Source organism: Tenrec ecaudatus, chromosome 12 (genome assembly GCF_050624435.1).
Source record: "Tenrec ecaudatus isolate mTenEca1 chromosome 12, mTenEca1.hap1, whole genome shotgun sequence".
In the NCBI taxonomy this organism is placed as follows: domain Eukaryota; kingdom Metazoa; phylum Chordata; class Mammalia; order Afrosoricida; family Tenrecidae; genus Tenrec; species Tenrec ecaudatus.
The window spans coordinates 75,734,073-75,755,002 of NC_134541.1; the positions used below are offsets into that span (position 1 = coordinate 75,734,073).

General features: G+C 46.4%; 2 protein-coding genes across 10 annotated transcripts in view; one reads left to right on the top strand and one right to left on the bottom strand.

Annotated features, from left to right (window-relative positions):
* Positions 1–8,654, top strand: part of ALOX5 (arachidonate 5-lipoxygenase) — a 56,916-nt gene extending 48,262 nt beyond the window's left edge. The window contains exons 8-14 of one of the 4 annotated variants that reach the window (XM_075527912.1): positions 3,905–4,108; positions 4,438–4,524; positions 5,921–6,099; positions 6,413–6,534; positions 6,873–6,973; positions 7,801–7,971; positions 8,475–8,654. In XM_075527912.1, coding sequence (XP_075384027.1) covers positions 3,905–4,108; positions 4,438–4,524; positions 5,921–6,099; positions 6,413–6,534; positions 6,873–6,973; positions 7,801–7,971; positions 8,475–8,654 — 1,044 coding nt within the window. The remainder of the gene's footprint in view (positions 1–3,904; positions 4,109–4,437; positions 4,525–5,920; positions 6,100–6,412; positions 6,535–6,872; positions 6,974–7,800; positions 7,972–8,474) is intronic. The other 3 variants (XM_075527913.1, XM_075527914.1, XM_075527915.1) reach the window with 3 other exon arrangements.
* Positions 8,655–11,389: 2,735 nt separating this feature from the next.
* MARCHF8 (membrane associated ring-CH-type finger 8) overlaps positions 11,390–20,930 on the bottom strand; it is a 121,743-nt gene continuing 112,202 nt past the window's right edge. For 5 of the 6 annotated variants that reach the window (XM_075564159.1, XM_075564157.1, XM_075564158.1 and 2 more), the window contains 5 exons: positions 20,747–20,832; positions 19,734–20,573; positions 18,190–18,370; positions 15,955–16,102; positions 11,390–15,297 (listed from right to left, as the gene is read on the bottom strand). In XM_075564159.1, the coding sequence (XP_075420274.1) occupies positions 14,993–15,297; positions 15,955–16,102; positions 18,190–18,370; positions 19,734–20,573; positions 20,747–20,832 (1,560 nt within the window). In that variant the 3' untranslated portion in view covers positions 11,390–14,992. The remainder of the gene's footprint in view (positions 15,298–15,954; positions 16,103–18,189; positions 18,371–19,733; positions 20,574–20,746; positions 20,833–20,930) is intronic. The other variant, XM_075564162.1, reaches the window with a different exon arrangement.

The window sequence follows — 20,930 nt, forward strand, 5'->3', positions numbered from 1 at the left end:
TTTCTAATTTATCCCAATTTTGTGCCAGGATATCTTGAATCTTATCTCAGGGAGTAAATTTTGGGTGAAATGTCAATGTTCAGACTTTTACCAGGCTCGGTACCTCCGGGCCCTTTGTTTATTTTCGCCAGCAGAATGGTTACACCCTTAATAAACACCATGTTCATTTCCTACAAGCAGACGGCCCATATCCTTAGCAAACAGAATATTCATTCTTAGTAGGTAGAGTGTCCATTCCCTTGGCAGGCAGAAGTCCCTGTCGGGAACCTGTCAGGGATAAGAAATCCAAAAAATATAATTTGAAGAGTAACACAGGGAAAAAAAAGTTTGAAGATAGGGGAAAGTTTTGAGAAAAAGAAACACAAAAGGACAGTTTTCCCTACTGGATAAGAAGGATGCTCTTGGAGGATGTTCAATGTAGATGGTTCTGCATATGAACACACAGATTAGTCAACACTACATAAAAGGTCCAGACATAGACTCCCGCACACAGGAACTTACTAAATGACAAACGTGGTTTTCAACTGAATGGAAAATGATGGTATTTAAATGGTGTTATCACAATTGCTCCATAAGGAGCCCCTGAGTGGTGCAGTTAACACCTTCAGCTGCTAATAAAAAAGTCTGCTGTTCAAATCATGCAGAAATACCTTGGAAGAAAAGCCACCTGGCCATGGACTTCCGAAACATCGGCCACTGAAAACCCTATGGAGCACTGACATACATGGGGTTGCTCCGAATTAGCATCAACTTGATGGCAACTGGTTTTTATCATAATTCCTATATATAAGGGGAAAATTAAATTGAATCCATATGCCATACCATATGCAAAGTCATACCATTTGCAACCATAAATCGAGATAAAGTAAAGATTTAAATGTTTTTTTAAAAATTAAAAGAGAATTTAGGAGAGCAATGAATTGTAGGGAATTGAGGAGACTTTTAATTTTAAAAGCGTTGTTTGGATGATTAGGGTGAAGGTTTACAGGGCAGATCATCTCTTTTCCTTTTAACAATCTATATACATTTTGTTTCAACTCATCATCTATTTCAATATCCTCAATGCCCCATTGCTTATCCTACTTCTCAGTGTTGTTTGCTTTATTCCTCCTCCTTTCCTAATCTTCTGCCCTTGGTAAATGGTGATCTTTTGATCTTAAATGGCTGATGACTGTAACTTGGGACTAAGTTCCGTTACACAGCTGAGAGGTCATAGACCTGGTAGGGTCCACCGTCCTCGGCCCACCCAGTAAGCCTGGGGGCAGGTTTTCATAAAGCAAAAAGGAAGACCAGTAAGTTATTTAGGAAAAAATAGACATAGTTGATCATGTAATTCGTTTAATGATGGAATGATAAAATACACCATGGTCAAAGGCAAATAAATGACAGATTGGGAAAAATAAATGCAGCCCAAGTAAGATAATGGATGGATATAATATACAAATAACTTCTTTGGTAATAAGGAAAAGACAAATAATTCAGAAAAACTAGGCACGGAGGAAAAAGAGAAATGTAAAGTAATGAGATGTCACTCCTTTTCCCTTCGGTAGGTTAAAAAAAATAGTGAGAATATCCAACTTCTATCTAGGAAGGAGTTGGAGGAGAACACCCCTGGGAATTGTTGCTGCCAGGAGAGATGTTTGATGTTCTTAATTGGATGGACCTAGTGCCAGCTGGTTAGCACCAAGGTGCAGGACCTGAGCAGGTCTCCAAGCATATTCCATGCCACGTACATCCTCTTAAGGTTCTGGATGACTGGATGGATTGATGTTAGGTCCTGGGAGCAGTATTAGTATGGGCAAAGCAATTGGAGGGGCACTTGAGGGGGCTCTGGGCTCTGGGCCATGATCTGATGCCACTATCTGGAAGCATTTAAATATCTGACAGCTGGTACCACTGCCCAGGTGTGTCCCAAGAGAATGAGCCTTTGTGATAAGCAGTGGGGCACTATCTGTGCAAGCCTGGCATCGACGTGCTGTTTAGCTCAGCAACCTCTTCTCTAGTAACCAAATCAGTAGAAATAAAGACACTAATACGTAAAGGTACGTGTACAAGGATGGCAATCACAGCGTTACTTGTGGAGAGGAAACAACTGAATCCGAAAACCACCTGAAATCCCATCAATCCAAACTCCTATCAGCAGTGTCATCAAGGAAATTGAGAGTTTTCCTACCCATTGTCTCAAAATGCTTGCAAGCTCTACCCATTACCTAACTCCAAAGTCACTTTCAAAGCCACTTTCATAAAGTGAGTGGCTTACGAAAACAGAAATGTATTATCTCACAGTTTTGGAAAATGTTGTTTTGTTAGCTGCCTTTGATTTGGTTCTGACTCATAGTGATCCTATGTACAACAGAACACGCCACTTCCCAGTCTTGCACGATCCTCACAATTGCTCTTATGATTGAGCCCATTTTTGCAGCCACTGTGTCAATCTCATTGAGAGCCTACCTCTTTTTCAATGCTCCTCCGCTTTACAAAGCATGATGTTCTTCTCTGGGTACTGGTCTTTCCTGATAACATGTCCACCACCCTTGCCTCTAAAGATCATTCTGGCTGTACTTCTTCCAAGACAGATGTTTGTTCTTTTGACAGGCCATGATACTTTCAATAATCTTTGCCAGCACCACAATTCAAATGCATTGATTCTTCTTGGGTCCTCCTTATTCAATTTAGTTTAATTATTCATAGTAGTTAGGAGCTAGGCTGTTAACCACAACATTGGCAGTTCAAAACCAACAGCCAATCCATGGGAGAAAGACAAGGCATTCTACTCCTGTAAAGTGTTACAGTCTTGGAAACCCACAGGGGCAGTTCTATCCTGTTCTATGGTGTCATTATGAGTTGGAATCAATTTTATGGCAGTGAGTTTTGGAAGCTAGGAGTCCAATTCATTGTGTCAGTCAAGCTGATTCTTTCTGAGGGAGAATGTATTCCAAGTCTTCTTCCTATCTTCTAGTAACAATCCTCGGCATTCCACAAAACTTGTTACCACTTCCATCTTCTCATGGCAATCTGCCCTCTGTGTGTCTATTTCATGCTGTACTAATAATATCTTCTAAGATTATAATCATAAGCAAGGTCATGTTCACAGGTACCAAGAGTTAGGACTTGAACATATCTTTTTTTTTTTGGCGGGGGTGGGGGGCACAATCCCCTAACAGAGTGTAAGAAGCAGCAGCCAGAGAAGTGGGAGGAACATTAAAAGGGAGCAGGCAACATAGTAGAAGACAAAGGGACAGCAAAGAAGATAGGAGTTCCTCATTAATTCAGAATGTGGACGATCACATAAACACATCTTGGGTTGTCCAGGTCACACAGATAATAAATGAGGGAGCTGATATCTCAGCCCTCTGGCTGCCTCTACCCTCCTCTCATAATTGGAAAGTTATCATTGAATAGATTTTTGATTCTTCTGAAATTTCCTGAGGGTCCAAGATTTCCAACAGCTATAGAAACCAAAACCAAACTCATGGCCATCAAGTCGATTCTGACTCCTAGTGACCCTATAGGTCAGAGTAGAACCACCCTGTGGGTTTCCAAGACTGTACATGTTTACAGGAATAGAAAGCTCCATCTTTCTCTTTCAGAGGAGCTGGTGGTTTTGAACTTCTGATCTTGTGGTTAGCAGCCCAACTCTGCCACCAGGCCTCCAACATATACTCACTGCCTTCAAGTCAATGATGACCCAAAGCTGTCCCATAGGACAGTGTAGAACTGCCCCTATGTGTTTCTCAGAGTAATCTTTACTGGAATAGAAAGTCTCAACTTTCTCCCAAGTAGTGGTTGGTGGTCTGAACTGCTGACCTTGCAGTTAGCAGCCCAACTCATAACCACTACACCACCAGGGCACCCTTTTTTGTAGAGTAAAATATTGCACTGTTTTCTTTCTCCAATGTATCAGCTCAACCAAGTTCCAGGAGATGAAAACCCCATTTTTCTTCCTTCGGATGCAAAATATGACTGGCTTCTGGCCAAAATCTGGGTGCGCTCCAGTGACTTCCATGTCCACCAGACCATCACTCACCTTCTGCGTACACACCTGGTATCTGAGGTTTTCGGCATTGCCATGTACCGCCAGCTGCCTGCTGTGCACCCCATCTTTAAGGTACAGCAAGTACTGTTCTGCCTGAAAGGGATGTTATCCTGGTAGCTGGGGTAGGGCGGGGGACTTGAGAGAGACCCCTGAGAGTTTCCTTCTCCTCATCTGGGACTACCTGAGGAAGGTAACAGCTCCAACGCAAGCAAATTTTGAAAAGGCACACAAATTCATTGTTACCATCTCCTCAACCCAAGTGGTGGCCTCCACTGACTTTGCCCTTCTTGCCTTACCCCATCTTCCACCGTGGACCAGATAGGGTGGGTTCTGAGGCTCCACGGGGGCCTCTCATTAGGAGGCCTTAGTTGGACCCTCTCTGAGGGGTTTCTTTCCACCAGCTCCTGGTGGCCCATGTGCGGTTTACTATTGCCATCAACACCAAGGCCCGTGAGCAGCTCATCTGTGAGTGCGGTCTCTTTGACAAGGTAGGTGCCCCATGGTCAACACCCTAGAAAGCTCTGTCTAGCTGGCGCACGCTCCATCCTAAAATTTTGTGGCCTGAACTCATTATCAGGAGACAAGGCACAGTCTCCACTATGGTGGAGGTCTGGAAAGAATAGAGGATGGAGGCTGTCCTCAACTCTGTGGCCATCTCTAAGCCTTGACTCAGGCACTAAATAAGCTCTCCTCTTCCAAGTTCATGCTATGGTTCTCATTCTGGATTCTCTGACCTTTCCCTCCTCTCATGGCCTGTTGAGCTCTTATGAATGGAACCCTGTCCACTTGGCTCTACTGTCTACAGTTGCCCCACATACTGAGCAACAAGCCCGAGTCTGTCCTAAACTTGCCCCATAAACTGAGCACAAGACTCCACCACCTGTCATTCCTAGGCCTTCTATGCTTCTATCACTCACCCTGCTCAGCAGGGCATCAGATCCCTCCTCACCTTCAAATTCCCTCAGTACACCCTGATGTGAATCGCCTGCCACCGTACTAGGCATGGACCCTCATAGCGGCTCTTGCCCTTGAGACTCTCCTCTCCCAAATCAATTAGTGGACCAGTCCAGATAATCACTATAGTTAAGCCATATATACATGCAGGTGACAAAATCCAACTCAAAGCAACTAAAGTTAGGAAGTACAAATTCTCATATATTTAGAAATGATTGAGCTGTAGGGAGATTGAGACCAAAGCGATTCCATGCAAATACTGGCCTCATTTGTCTCAGCTGTGTATAGGCTTCCCCATGGGGCTTTGGAGGTATGGCCTTCATCACAGAGATTACCCTTTTCTACCTGCCTCTTTAAGGAGTACCCAAAATACCAAGGAACAACTTCAACTGATCCAACTTGCTTGAAGGATGGCCCAGATTCCTCTATATCTTCTCAGTCCTCCCTTAAGCATACCATCACAGGATCTCAACAGTGTTTATGGTCTGTGAGGCGTGCCTTGGTACTCACCTTTAGTCCAGTGGGTCACCCTTGTGCCTCAGGACCAAAACAGGCCTGAATGCCTGCCAATCAGGCCTAACCAGTTCTGGAGTCCCATAACCTGTAGTGCTCAAAGTGGGAGTTTACCTCTCCTATAACTGCCTCCCAGCCTCTGCACACATCTGGCCACCTCAACACTCTCCATCACTTTGGTCTAAAGATGCCTCCCTGAAACACCTTCCGCCAGCTGCCTTGGTATCTCAATCACCCTGATGGTTCACTAAGCTAAACTTTCTTCCTGGCTCACATTCCTATCCCATTTTTCCTGTCACTAGTCCCAGCTACTCCACAACCCTGTATAATTTCTCCATTTTCTCATGGATATGGGAGTCAGCAGTGGATTGGAAATGGGAGATAACCTTACTTATGGCGCATTCTCTCCCATTCAAGGCCAACGCCACAGGGGGCGGTGGGCACGTGCAGATGGTACAGCGGGCCATGCAGAAGCTGACCTACACCTCCCTCTGCTTCCCGGAGGCCATCAAGGCCCGGGGCATGGACAGCACAGAGCATATTCCCAACTACTTCTACCGGGATGATGGCTTGCTGGTGTGGGAAGCAATCAAGAAGTGAGTGTGAGCCAGAATGGGGGTGGGGGTGGGGGATGGGGACAGGGAGGAGGGAGAGAGGATACTCTGGCATAAGCTCAGAGGTGATTCTGGAAGAAGGGCTGATATGGGCAAGGGGGTGAGTTCAGGCCAGGTGCTTCAGTGACCACGGCAGGGGCACCTAGCTCTGTGAACATAGTACTAATAGAGGAGTGGAAGTATTGATGGGGCAGGAAGTCCAATTTTGGACCTAGTTATGGGTCCTGCCCTGACTCCCAGGGGACACAACTTTGGAAACACTCACTCCTGGCTGAGGGCCTTACTCTTAAACTAGGTTCACGGCTGAGGTGGTGGACATCTACTATGAGAGCGACCAAGTGGTAGAGGAGGATCAGGAGCTTCAGGACTTTGTGAAGGATGTTTATGTGTATGGCATGCGGGGCAACAAGGCCTCAGGTAAGGACCACATCCAGTTATCTTCTCCCTTCCATTTCTTTCTGCCCCATCTTGGACAAAGTTAGTCTTGATTCTTGGTGATAGAGCCCGAGTCTCCAGAGGCCCTCTGCCCACCAATGGGCCTCATGGAGTCTGCCCAGGGTACACAGCCTCCAGGAGCACCTGAGAACAAGACCAGATCAAAGGCCAAAAGTGTGGAAAACTAGCCTAGGTCTCTGTCCCCTCCCATCAGTGTCTGCTTCCAAAATGTCTCACTCACTTCTGAGCCCTCAGTGCCAGGGGCCCACTCCCAGAGAGTGTGTTGTTCAAGCCCCCACCTGGTCTGTTTCCTGCCTCAGGATTCCCCAAGTCCATCAAGACCAGGGAGAAGTTGTCCGAGTACCTGACCGTGGTGATCTTCACTGCTTCAGCCCAGCACGCAGCAGTGAACTTCGGCCAGGTAAGGGAAGGCAATAACCCTCTATGGAGGTGGCCTTTCTGGACTGAAACTGCCAAGGCCACTGTGTTAGGCTGGGCTGATGAGAGAAATAAATCCAGTGACACTCATATATGTAAATGAAAGAGCTTTATATCAAGAAGTAGTTATATATCAAGAAAACATCCCAGCCCAGTCCAACTCAAACCCTTAAGTCCAGTACTAGTCCATACTCCAGACTCACACAGCCACATTCGATGATGCAGAGTACAGGAAGGTCACAGGCTGGTGGGTGCAAAACCAGATGGATCCAAGGTTGATGGAAGCATGGCAAGGCTCCAGTAGCTCACCAGGGTGGCCAGCAAGCAAGAGGGGGAAGGCAGAGAGAGAGAGAGAAGAGAGGTTTCCTGAGCCCTCTTTAATGAGAAGGCCAGACCTCCAAAAAGGCACCATCAGGCTGTGACTTGATTGACCACCCCTACTTTCATAGATCTTCAAGTTGACATAAAATTATGTAACTATCACAGTCACCTATAGTCATTCCTGAGGTGGGGCAGAGGGACCCCACCCTCTCACATTGGATTCACAGTTTTCCTGACCAGTCACAGATGGCCCCATGAGAAGATGCAAGGGACAGGATTTTGGTCCAGGCATAGACTCAGAAGCTAAGGCCAGGCCTCTCTTAAGTGCTAGACAGTGAGAGTAAGATAGGAAAGGAGGAGGCGACCCCTTCAGGCAGGGGGAAACCAAAGGCAGCTATTGCTAAGCTGGTGGCCACTTAGGTGGTCACAGAGGGTAGAAATCTGGGTTTTGCTGCTGGTACCCATTGGTGTGTGTGGTTGTCCTGACAGTATGACTGGTGCTCTTGGATCCCTAATGCACCCCCAACCATGCGGGCCCCACCACCAACAGCTAAGGGTGTGGTCACCATTGAGCAGATCGTGGAGACTCTGCCAGACCGTGGCCGTTCCTGCTGGCATCTGGGTGCAGTGTGGGCGCTGAGCCAGTTCCAGGAGAATGAGGTGAGTCCCTGGTGGAGCCACTCTGCCCATGTCCTTCCTTAGTGGGGAGGGAAGCAGGTAAGGGGGTGTCCTGGAAATTGTGTAGCCCCTATGTTGCCATCAAATTTAAGCTGATTCCTCAACCTGAAGTTTACATGACAGAGCAAGGAGTCCTGACGTTCAAGGCACTAGGAGGGGTCCAGAAGGGCAGTCAGGCAGAATACACAGGGCTCTGCACTAGCAGTTACTGCAAAGATGACAAACAGGGGCACACATCTCAATTATCCACTGAAGTTTTTCATGGGCTTTTCTGCCGTGTATAGGCGTAACCATTAAGCTTCTGGGTGTTCCCATATACCATACACCAATGAGACCCCACTTGGTCTTGGTGGGTAAAGAGATAAAGAGAAACTGTCTCCTTCACTCCCTAAGCCATGGTCCCTGGAAATGTGTCTAAGGCCTGTCAGTCTATATGGCCATATCACAGATTAATCCGTCTGTCTTTCTGCCTACTGGGGCCTCAGCTGTTCTTGGGCATGTATCCAGAGGAGCATTTCATTGAGAAGCCCGTGAAGGAAGCAATGGCCCGATTCCGTAAGGACCTGGACACCATCGTCAGTGTGATCGCAGAGCGCAACAAGAATAAGAAGCTGCCTTATTACTACTTGTCTCCAGACCGAATTCCCAACAGTGTGGCCGTCTGAGTGGCCCAGTAGCGCCAAACCTTGCTAGGTGTTTGTTTCTTGAGGCTGAGCTTGGTACCCAGCCTTAAAGGTAGGCTTCCTGTGCAGCTTAACCCTCATGGCCCAGCAGGAGTCCTAAGTATTGTGCTATAGAGTGGAATTATTTTACACCATAGGCTGTCTCACGGTTGGTCAAATTGGCAGAGGTCCTGTGTCTCCCCCCCACCTTTTGTGAATCTCAAACTTGTTTCTAAGTGTCTTGACCCCCCAGGGAACCTTCCTACACAGGGCAGACCTGTGGGGTGTCTTGCTCAGAATCCTCACCAGGTAGTAGTCACACATCAGGATCACTGATCAGGATAGCTTGTTTTTTTGTTAGGAACGGGAATGTTGTTGTTGTTGTATTTATGCTTAGTCTATTGTCTTGCAATATAGCTGGTGTTCTAATAAATTCCTGTCAAATGAATTAACAACTTTGGTTGTCATTACTACGCATCGCCAACAAATAATTATGAAATTAAAACACATTATGAAACTAAAACAAATTCATGGATGAATTTGGAAGACATATACTCTGAGTGAAGTTAGCCACAAAAGGACAAATATTGTTATAAAAGTTAAGATAAAGGTTTTCATACTGAAAGAAAGAGACTTTGGTCATTATCGGGGAGTGGGGTGGAGCGGGGTTGGTGAAGCAATAAGCTACCCTCTGTGGGTTTCCAACACTGTAATTGTTTTGGGGAGCAAAAAGCCCAGTCTGTCTCTGTGGAGCTGCTGGTGGTTTTGAACTGCCAGCCATGTGGATCATAGCCCAATGCTTAACCACCACACCAGGGATCCCTAAGTTAATTTAAAACACTTCTCCTCCTACATGATGTTCGTCTCAACTCATAGACATATTCCTCTACAAAAACAAAACAAAAAACCCACTATGACTCCACCAGGCAAAACTTCCCCACCCTTGCTTACCGAGTGTCCATAAAAGACCTCAACCATAACTTTCCACAGAGCCCCAACCCTGCCAGGCTCCCTTTTACTCCCTACTGCCTATCACAGCAGAAACCAGACATTGGGAATTCCACGGATGCCCTTTGCTGGGCACTTCTTGTTGACTGGGGCATCTGGGCATGACCATGGGCTTGGGGAGCCCCCAGTCAGGATGACACTAGCACCACCACCCAGCTCAGTTCTAAACAAGACACAGTGCTCATTTCTTCAAGCCAACCTTCAAAGGATTAGCAGATCAGCCTCCTTCCACAGATGATGAAACTGAAGCAGAGCAACATAAATGGAGCCCTGCAAAGCTGGTCCAGAACTAAGCCTAATATCGAGTGGCACTGCTCAGGGTGAGGCCTGCTTCTTGGACTCCATGCCCTCCTTCTTCCATCAGAAATGATGCCAGAATCCTACAGACCCTGACACATACTGAAAGTCTGAGTCCCACCACAGCTGAATGCAGAAGTGGGTGGAAAATTGGTGGCATCTCCCCGGGCAGCCTAGAAACCAATTAAGACTTCAAATGAAGGGTGGAGGTGGGAACACTGAGTCAGAGGTTCTGAGGTTTCCTCCCAGCCTTTCAGACTCAGAGGGGGACTCTGAGTAACTCTTCTCCCTGTGACTCACGTTTCCTCAGCGATAAGGCGTCAAACTAGCAGATCTTGAGTGGCTGAAAGTTATGGATGTCAACTGTGTGACCGAGCAGGCAAAGAAGTCAGAGACAAAATGTAAATAAACAGACATGGGTGTGTGCCCCTAAAACTATTCACAAGCGGTGGCTGTTTGAGAGCAATACTTTGTTACCATTGGAGGTGGGTCATGACAGGCCCGCTGATGCCTCCATCATCTGTGGGCAGTCTGTAGCAAGACCCCATTGGGTGCCTCTTCAACCAAACTCAGTACTCACTGGGCCCCTTAGGTACTTAGGCTCCTCTTAGGTAGGTATCATCTCTTCTCATTCTTTCTGAAAGAGCCCTTTCTCAAGCCCTGCCCTTCTCCCCAACTAATTCACTGAGTTCTGAGGCACATCAGACACTAGAAGTCTTGAGAGATCTACTCCAGTACAGAGGGGCCCTGACGATTCTCTATTATGACCCTGGCTTCCAAGTGCCAAGCAGGAACACTTGGCAATGTATACTCCAGCTTAGCCCCTATGTACTGACAGCCTACTAGTGTGATTTCCAAGCAATTTCCCCAGCGCATCCCCTGTGGTTTAAGCACCCTTGCCTCGCTCTTCACTACACGTGGTCATAGCTCCAAACCATGCTCAGAGCCCTCCTAGCACACAGCCCTGTGCTAAGCGTACACATGTGAGGACCAGGAAACTGCCACTACTTAGGGCTGCCTTTCAAAAACCAGGAGACACACAGCCTGTTGGCTCCCTGGTCTCTACTGAGCTAGGCTATGATTCAGTAAACTATACCTGTGAGTAAATCCAACCAAGCTGTCAACTGCTCAACAGTCATGTCTGGCACATCCTAACCTGTAGTTTGGCTCTTCTTGGGTGGGGAGCAAAAGACTCACGTGGGTGGTGGACACAAACACTCCCATGGCCAGCATTCCCTCCCGACCCCCTACCATGGAGCCTGGAGTTAGCCATTCTCCTGACAGGGACAGGCGCGTCATTAAATACCTCCAGAAATTGTATGATTTCCTTTCCATCCGTGAGGCCGCAGAACTTGTAGAGGCAGGCGGGGCCATTGGAGTGCTCAGCAGCACACTCAATGTCCTTTCAGGAAAACGCTCCTGTGCAAACCACCTTTTAACAGAAGTGCTTTATTGCTGCAAGTAGACACCCCTAGTATAGCACAAACCACTGGACTATACAAAGAATTTTTCAAGTGGTAATATTGAGACACAGTGATCAGACACAAAATGATAAAAAAATTCGACATTCAGATTACAAATGTGAAGTAACTTTTAGAAATCACACCACACAAGTCAGTGTTAATTTGGTTTTTTATTAACAATCAACTTTCTATAAACATTGCATGTAGTAAGTGATCAGCTGCACAACTTGAACGACTTCCAAAATGAAGATCTATTATTTGTTTTTCCTTAGGTTTCTCTCTGTCCTTGGGTTAGAGGCAGGAGCTGCATATTTCAAACTTAATTCAACATATATTTGCATCAATGACATTGATGTTGCTTCCCTCCTTGAACCAGGGCTTGGGACACATCTCAGACAACTTTCTAGTGGTCCTGTCTCTAGCTCCTACAGCCTATCATCAAGGTAGCAGAGGCAGCTCTCAAACTTATGGATTATGTGAGGTTCTTGAACTGGCTCAGCTGCTTAGGGCCTGTCCAACTGTGGTGAGGTAGGTGCACAGGCAGGTTTGTAAATTAGGCTTATATGATTGACAATAGTGAACTGCAGCAACAAGGGACAAGGGTAAAGGCCTGCAGTAAGAACTTATCTTTTACAGGGTTACCAGGAATTTCTTACAATGAACTTTAAAAAATAAACCAAATGACTGCTAACACAATGAAACCAGACATTCTCTAGATTCTCTGTAATTAATTTATCAGTGGACAAAGGTCAATCACAAAGGGGCAGCTCACTCTCCCACTGATGGGCCTGCAAGCATCCATGTGGGCTGACGCCAGCTTCTCCATTGTTTAAGAAACTGCCACTTGGAATTTTCACAAGACACAGATGCAGGTGCAAAAAGGAAAAGTTGAGGCAGAGAGATCAAAGGAATCCCAGGAGGTCTGCTGCTACCATTTGATGGTAGCACTGCACAATGTACCAGGCAGGGCCTGAAGTCGCTCTGGTGAGGACAACAAGAGTTGGGGCTAAGGTTGTGTGATGACAGAAAAGCTCAACAACAACCTGCGAAAAAAAACGGGAAAGGCAGGGACAGGCTGTGCGTCATGTTAGCAGAGGGGAAGCACTCTTCGTAGGCAGGGACTTTGAGGAACCTGGCCAGCAGTGGCGAGAGGGTGGTCAGTCTTTCTGGAAAGATGAGAGATGAGAAAGTTTCACATAAGACTGTTTGGCGTGGGTGGCAGATACCAACAGCATAGGTACCTGTGCCATAAGGTAGGTAGGTGCCAGCTACACGTGGCAAGCAGCCCAGGAAATATCCCTGCTTAAGTATACCTCCCTCTGTATTGAGGGCTTCCATGCCATCCAAGTTTACCACAAAGGGTTTCTTGGGGGAAGCAGGGGAGGAGGTGAGATTCACAACTAAAAACTGAACCCGGACTTTCACCTGACCACTCCCCTTCTGCTGGAGTGCATCAGGGACAACGTACAGAAGCAGGCAGTGCCTCGTCGGACCCTAAGAGGCCTGGCAGAGCAGACTTGGGATTCCTCTCGTCTGAGCGGGCAGTTTACAAGTGTATGCCATTAGCAGGCTGAGAAGGGACATTGGTAATTGCACTTGAGACACAGCAAACACAGGCAAAGGGCTGGATATGATGAGGGAAACAGAGAAAGCAGACTGACCTATTTTACGGGGTCCGACTGGAGTTGCAAAGATTCTGTGGAGCAGGCTTGGGTGATGCAGACACCCAGGCTGGACAGTGGTTCAACCCTCCTAGCACAAACCCTCTCTGGGAGCTGAGAAGCCCCTGGCCTCTTCCTGCCTTCATAACGACTTCTAAGGTTTCAAATTCGAAAAGCAAGTAAGTTATCTTGACCTGTTAAGAAGTAGGTGCCCAAAGCTTAGCAGGGGTGGCTGGGACCCTGGGAACTCCACTCCACGGTGCCTGGAACGCAGCCTCTGGGCCTGGTTAGGCTCTAATGGTGCAAGCCCTGCTGCCTCCTGCCCGCAGATGCCTTTCAGCTGACTGCGTGGTAAAACCGGGCCCACAACAGCATTCCAGGCAGACTTGGACAGGAACAAGAGCCGGAGCCCCTACAGCAGCGATTCTCAACCTGTGGGTCGCGATCCCTTTGGGGGTCGAACGACCCTTTCACAGGGGTCGCCCAATTCATAACAGTAGCACAATTACAGTGATGAAGTAGCAATGAAAATAATTTTATGGCTGGGGGTCACCACAACATGAGGAACTGTATTAAAGGGTCGCGGCATTAGGAAGGTTGAGAACCACTGCCCTACAGAATCCTTTCTTTTCAGTTTGGCTAAGGCAATAAAGGGATAATGAATGGGGCAGCTGTGGGGTTGCCAAGGACCAGCACAGCTGGCTGGCTGACTACTTGCTAGGCTTCTCCCTGAATTGGCGCTTCTACTTTTCTGCACTGGGCAGTGACTTCACAGCAGATGCCAGAAGCTGGTCAAGGCAGGCAGGTGCACAGGAGCACCTGCAGTACACACGCCTCTAGATCAGGCTGTGCGTGCTTACATGTTACTGTACATCTAGCACACACGGGTGAGACCTCTGACTGAAGAAAAATTGCTAAAATATTCAACTTTGTTGTAATTATTTACTTCCTTTGCTTCCATTTAGATCTCAAAACCTTTTCTCAGGGCTGACAAATGAAAAAGAAACAAACAGGGCAGGCTTGTACAATTAGGATTCTGTAAAACAGGCTCAGAACCATAGAATGATGGTCAAATTGCTGTGGCATCCGTTTCCCCCCATGAAGCCTGGTCCGCTTAGAATCATACCATTTCTATGGGAACAGAGGGATGTCACGTCTACTATAATTTATAAGGCAAAACAGGTATTTCAGATTATAATGCAAAAGAGATTGTAAGGGAATGTTTCTAAACGAAACATTCTTTTGAGTTTCAATTCAACCAGACACATATTACAAAATAAAGATTTTCTTCTATAAAGTGCTATCTTCTCAGTGACTCAATCACCCCACTCCCACCCCACTCCATATACATGTAGAATGCCTGGTTCCCTGTCTGCTTGCGAGAAATAGCTGGAGAAACATCAGCAAAGGCAGGGCGGACAAGTTCTGTGTTTGGGGGGCTGTCTCCATGCCACCTTCTGGGCTCTTTAGTGTGTGTGTGTGTGTGCGCGCGCGCGCGCGTGCAAATCCTCTCTTCATGGAGAGATAGTCCTAAAAGCCTACGTTAAGCTGGCCGCTCACCTGAAGAGGCTGCTCCCAGGGCCTGGGTAACACCCTTCTGCTCTTCCTCAATCTTGGCCTTGCACTCTCTCATCTGCCCAAGAACAAGACCAGGAACTCATCCACTCCTACCTCATAACTTCCATTTTCCCTGCCCATAGAGCACATGGCGGAGGTGAAGCTGGCTGTGTGTGGCCAATGGGAGCACTTTCCAAAAGGGTTATTAAGGGGGATTTAGAAAAAGAGACGCCATTAAAAATATTCACCTGCCCAGTCTATGCTATTGAAGGACATAAGAAAAGGTACAAAATTGGCAGTAAACAAGTTCCTTCAGCTCTTCGTGATGTCCAGGAAAGACAACCACTCCATATGGTCAGACCTGAAGAATGGCTGCCCCAGTGTCCTCAGGTTCTGTGCAACAGGAGGAGTTGGTGTCCGAATGGCAGATTCCAGGTCCTTCTTTGTTGTCGAAGTTGGGCTCTGTTAGTGCGGATTTTTCAAAAATAATCTTTTTGCTTGTTTCTGGACAGTTCTGAACATAGATTACTCTATTATACGCCTTGAGTCTCTTCCATAATTGTACATAGACTTTGCACTGAACATACATAAAAAGAAGGCCTCCAGTAAAGCCAATAGCCACCACCACTAACTTAGTCCAAAAGGGCCACTCGAGGATTCCTGGAAAAGAACAAATTTGGTCAGCCAATCAGCAGATTTGGTTTAAGTATAAATAACCTGCACTTCCCATGGCCAGTAGATAAACATGTAAAACCTTGCTTCATCAGAGCAGGTGAAGGCAGTGTCTGCCCTGCCACACTGCCAGGAAGTCATGTTAGAGACTCCTACACTTTAAGAGTTGGTATCTTCTGACTGGGTTTCTTAAACCACCACCACAAGAGAAATAGCTCAAAAGGATACTTGACGTAACGATCGACACATAACCATACACCCCTCTAGAGGGGGAAGAACAACAGAAAACATGGGGGAAGGGAGACAGCAGTCATGTGAGAGTTGAAAATAATAACAGTGTACAATCTATCAGGGGGTTATGAGGGTGGGAGATGGGAAGGGACAAAAAGAGCTGGTACCCAGGGCTCAACAGAAAGCAAATGTCTAGAAGAAAATGAGGGCAACATATGTACAAACATATGTACAAACATGCCTGATAAGAGTTGTATGAGCCAATAAAATGATTTTAAAAAAGGAGGGGGGAATACTTGATGCTCCCTAATGAAATTCTCTTCAGGAAACCTGCAAAGCCAACGATCTTGACGAAAGTTCATTCCAGCAGGTGCCCATATAATCTGGGATGAGTCCCCATTCAAGTGCACATACCTGTTGCCTGCCCTTGCTTGATCTCATCAGCAGTCCGATCGATAAGCACATACAAAGACCAGACCACACAGGTGATGGCGACGACATGAAAGGTGACCGAGCACATGATCTTCCTACGCTCACTGGCTGTCATCTGAAGCTTCTCCCACTGGGAAGATAACAGAGCAAAGTATGAGGCGCAGGTTTCCTACAGGGAGAAGGCTATGTGGTGAGAGAACTGCAGGTGGGCAAGACTACCTTCTTCCAGACTAAATGAATTTCCCCAAACACCTAACATCTTGGATTCAACCACATACAAAGCACTGATACAACAAGGTTTAAGACACTGGTATTCTTTTGGCAGCCAACTTTCTATGCAATGAAAAGAAGCTGGGATTGAGATGAGTCATGAAATATCACCAGCAATCCCCTTGTCTGCTTATCCTTGCAAGCAGAAATTAAAAGCCTGACAAAAAACTTCAGAATATCAGTCCTGAAAATATAAAAGGTTGGTCCCAGTTGCTGCGCTTTAAGTCGCTCTACCTGGCATGGGTTAGGGGCAGAGGTGTGTGATGAAGCCACAGCACACCAGCAGATGGGTCACACTACACTGTGAACGTGACCGGCAGGAGCTCACTCTGGTCCTCTGCCTTTTGGCAGCACCAGCTCGGCGTCACCGCTAAGGGCCTGGTATACGGTAAGTAGCCTCTGGCAGCCTCATCTCCTTAAGGAGCTCATTAGTTTGGTCCACACAGCCAGATTGTCTTTCATGTACCGGCTTCCAATCAGAAGAAACACACGAAGGTAGAGAGAAAGAACAAATTGTAAACACCGCATTTCCTTTGCTAACCCTAGTCATTGTCTCTTCCCAGAGGGTTCCCTGCAAGGGAAACTGAAAACAGAGTTTCATGGATGGTCTTTCCTGGTCAAAAGGCCATAAAACTCACCTGAGAGAATAGCACAAAGTAACTCCAACTCACTGCCATCAAACCAATCCCAACTCATAGCAACACCAGAGGACAGAGGAGAACTGCCCCCGAAGATGTCCAAGACTGCAAATCTTTTTAAAAGCAGAAAGCCTCATCTTTCTCCCTGGAAGCAGCCGGTGGTTTTGAATGCTGGTCTTGACATTAGCAGCCCAACGTGTAACCCACTACACAGCCAGGACACAGTAGGTACCAAATAAATGGTAACGATTTTGCATTAAACAGGCAAATCGCTGTTAAGTAGTTTGTGTCTTCTCTAGCAGTCAGAGTGCTCTCCCCATGACTTTTACATCTTCATTTGCCTTCTTACTTAAAATGCAGGGTTCACGCACCAGTCTCCCCCACTCCCTGATCTGCTATTTTCCTAAGACACATTCAGTTCGATCTTTTCACATCCTCCAAGATACTCACCCTTCGGTTGTTGGTTTTTTGGGGGTTTTTTTTTGCTTATGCTTTTCTCTTTAAACAACTTGGCCTTTCTGACTTTTCATTTTGGCTCTAAATTTTGATTTTTCAAGAACTGCTTCAAAAGCCAAACATTCTTTGATGCTACATCACTCCACTCTCCTGGCACTCCAGCTTACCAAAGACCGGTTCCTTCTCTGAATGTCTATGGTGCCTCATCACCACACCACTTTGCCATTTACACATTAAGCGTTTACGACAGGAACAAATAGAACCGTGCATGCTGGGCACACAGAGGGAGTCACTGAGGAGATGATATTTAGAAGCAGATGCGTTCCACTCACAAAGCTGTTCTCATGTATGAGTCATGTGTATGGGACCCGAAGAGAACTGCATTCACATTGGCTATAGTTTCTTCTTGGAGCCCATCCCACCCTCTAGCTCAACAAACACTCTTCTTAAGTATGTACAAATAAGTTTCACTGTGCTGAGTACTGGGGACCTCTAATATATGACCTCAAACACATAGGAATTATACAAGGAATAGGTAATATGTTCACTGTTGACTAAAATGTCACAAAATAGTCTGAGATCAGGGCCCAAATTACTGGCACACAAACCTGTAATCTTAGTGTTAAGGGAAAAGAAAACACCAAGATGGGTTGGAAAGAGCTTCTTCTTAAGGGAGACTAAGGAACTCCGCATAGCACAGAGCAATGACCTCGACAATGTTGAATGTGCACATCAGCTCCTGCTTAAAAAAATATTAATATTAGGGCTTCCCTGAATCCCAGATGCTAACTATTTCACGGACATTCAGTTTAGGGAGGGTGAAAGCCCTGCCAAGGAATGTCTTTCCACATACTTTGCGCAGAGGCTTCAGCTTTGTCTCCATGATGAACTCATACTTGCAGAGTTCACAGCATCGTGTGTCAGAGCTCTTGATCCACTGCTGCAGGCAGGCCTGGTGCACAAAGTGCAGGCTCCCAGTGCAATGGCATGGAGTGATCAGGGGGCTGTCGTCGTCACCCTCACAATGGCAAATCCTACGTTGGAGGAAACAGGCATCAAGAGGAGACCACCACCAATGGGGAAAATGACATTTCCACAGAAAGGTAATCTCCCCAGTGGGAAATTTCAGAAACGAACACCACATAAGTAACTACAAGCACAAATAAACGAACACGAAAGAGGGAAACGGCTACAAACTAAACACTTCTAGCTTACCGCACACCAACATGGGAAGCCTGATGACATTTTGCAGTGGAGAGGAAAAAATGGTGTAAGAAATGACAAAGGAGTCATTCTTGGTAAGACTGAAGAACTTTGCTGAAAGATGAATTTAAGACAACATGGAAGCATTTCCCTGAACATAAAATACTACAATAATAAGTAGAAAGTTCATTGTAAAGCAAACCTAGCTCCCTACCTTCCAATAATATCACAGTTACTTAAAAATGGACAAAATCTGCTTTTAGCTATAATCACTGACCTCATTTTCAGACACCTGTTACTTCCCAGGAGATAGAAAAACCAGAGCATCTCTATAAACAATGGAATGGATCACATTACAAGGTGCTGTAATCTCCTTTTTTTTAATCATAGCAATATGTGGAAATGAATTTAAAACCGTTATTTCCAAGGATGCATGCAGCAGGATGTAGCAAGCAGCAAACCGTAAAGAACTTAATAGGCTTTTGAGAACCACAAGAGTGTTTCCTGGCATCTTAACAGCACTAGTTCGGAAAGGAGCTGGCCTTAGCTAGGCTTTCAGGTGGGGTTTTTAAAAAGGAGTTTCTGATTCAATCACGGGACATGATAGCAGCTGAGGAAAGAGGTTGACTGAGGCGGTTGGGTCAGAATGGAAATGGCACAAGAACGGTGACAAAACTAATTCCAGAAGATCTGGGACACTGTAAAAAACAACAAAGATACCCAAGAGAAAATAAAGGTGGGTAGTGAGGCCAACACCTTAGTAGCAGCACATGCATTCACACCAAAAGGCAGGCAGGAGCTCCTGGAGAACGCCCACTCCGACACCTACCCACCATCGGAGGGCCGCGTGCCCAACGAGACTGGGGTGGGAGGCAGAATGAAATGCTGAGACTCTGCACCGTCAAGCTGGGAAGCTGAAGATACTACTTTCTTCTAATTTCTTTATACAAAACCCATTTATTTTTAGTGAGGAGAGTCAGCTTGGCTTTCCAATATGTGTAGCTTCTTCCTCTTTCATGGGTTATGTCATAAAAATTAGATTTTCTAAGCATATTAAAACTCCATTATCCTGGAGAAAATAATTAACTCAAAGTTATCTACGGCTTCACTTTCCTAAAACGTTCCATATTAAAATGAGCCTAGGGAGGGATGGAAAGCAGAGCTGGCCAGAATGGTGGTTCTTGGCACACCAACCTGCAGGCGTCCCCTGAAGTGGATACAGAAGTTATGGGCAGGTGCTTTTCTGAGAGGGGGGAAGAGCAGTCCAGGTCGCTGTCCTTTTCGACTGAGCAGAGGGGTGCCTGCAGGGCCCTGCTCTTCAGCTCTGCAGACACACTGTCCTCAAAGACATCATCGTCGCCCATATCATCAGAGCAGAAGCCTGTGCTTTCAGCCAGCTTGCTGGAGGACTTAGCTGTGCTCTGGAGGGCAGCGCAACCCTCCAACTCATGGAGCCTGTGCAGGTTGCTGGCACTCATGCCAAGTGGGAAGAGGTAGCGCAACAGCAGCCTGTTCCTGGACAAGGCCTCAGCATCTGCTTTCTCTTCCAAAAGTGAGACCTGGATGATCCGTTTGCCTGCTTCTACCTCGGAAGCAGGCGAATGATTGTCATAAAGGGATGAAACACACGAATGTTTAGAATTGCCATGAGGTTTTCGGTTTGGTATTCTTTTATCTTTATGATGGAACATGTTAATTCTGAGACAGGGCTCCTGAAAGAATGCCAACTTTCCTTCAGAACAAGTTCTTTCCACACAGTCAAAACTTCCCATAGTGTCCTGGGCCTTCTCATCCATATCATTTAGGGATTTTGAGAACGTTAGTGCTCTTCTGGCTTTAGTATTCTTAGCAGGCTTCAAGGCCCGGACCCATTCTGAACCACGGGAGTTTCTCGTTGACACCTGTGACGTGTCTTTACAGATAATTGTCATTGTGAGCCCTGGTGTTAGGGAACTCTGGCATGAAGGAGCTTTCAAGACAACAGCAGACTCCACGTGACTGGGATGCCAATACTCAGAAAGCACTGCACTGGAACTGCATGCACAACAGTGGGATAAAGCACAGCAAGTGAGAACAATTGTTACGAAACAGACATCAAAGTGAAGTAATGAAACTAATGTCCACATATTGATCAAGCAATAGAAGCCTCCTGATGTAGTGCTTATTTCTAGATGTGCAGTTAAAACAGCCTCTGAAGCGGAGGTTACCTGCATATATCCTGATTGGATGGTGTAGCTGATGTACGGGAGAAGGCAGTCACCGGAGCTGAAGTTGCCAGCGGGAGGCTCCCAGCCTGCAATGACACAGCTCCAGTCAGCTTTTGGAAGGAGCCAAATTTCTTAAAACTTCATCAGTATCATAGATCTGTTGAGTACTATTAGGTCCTTACAA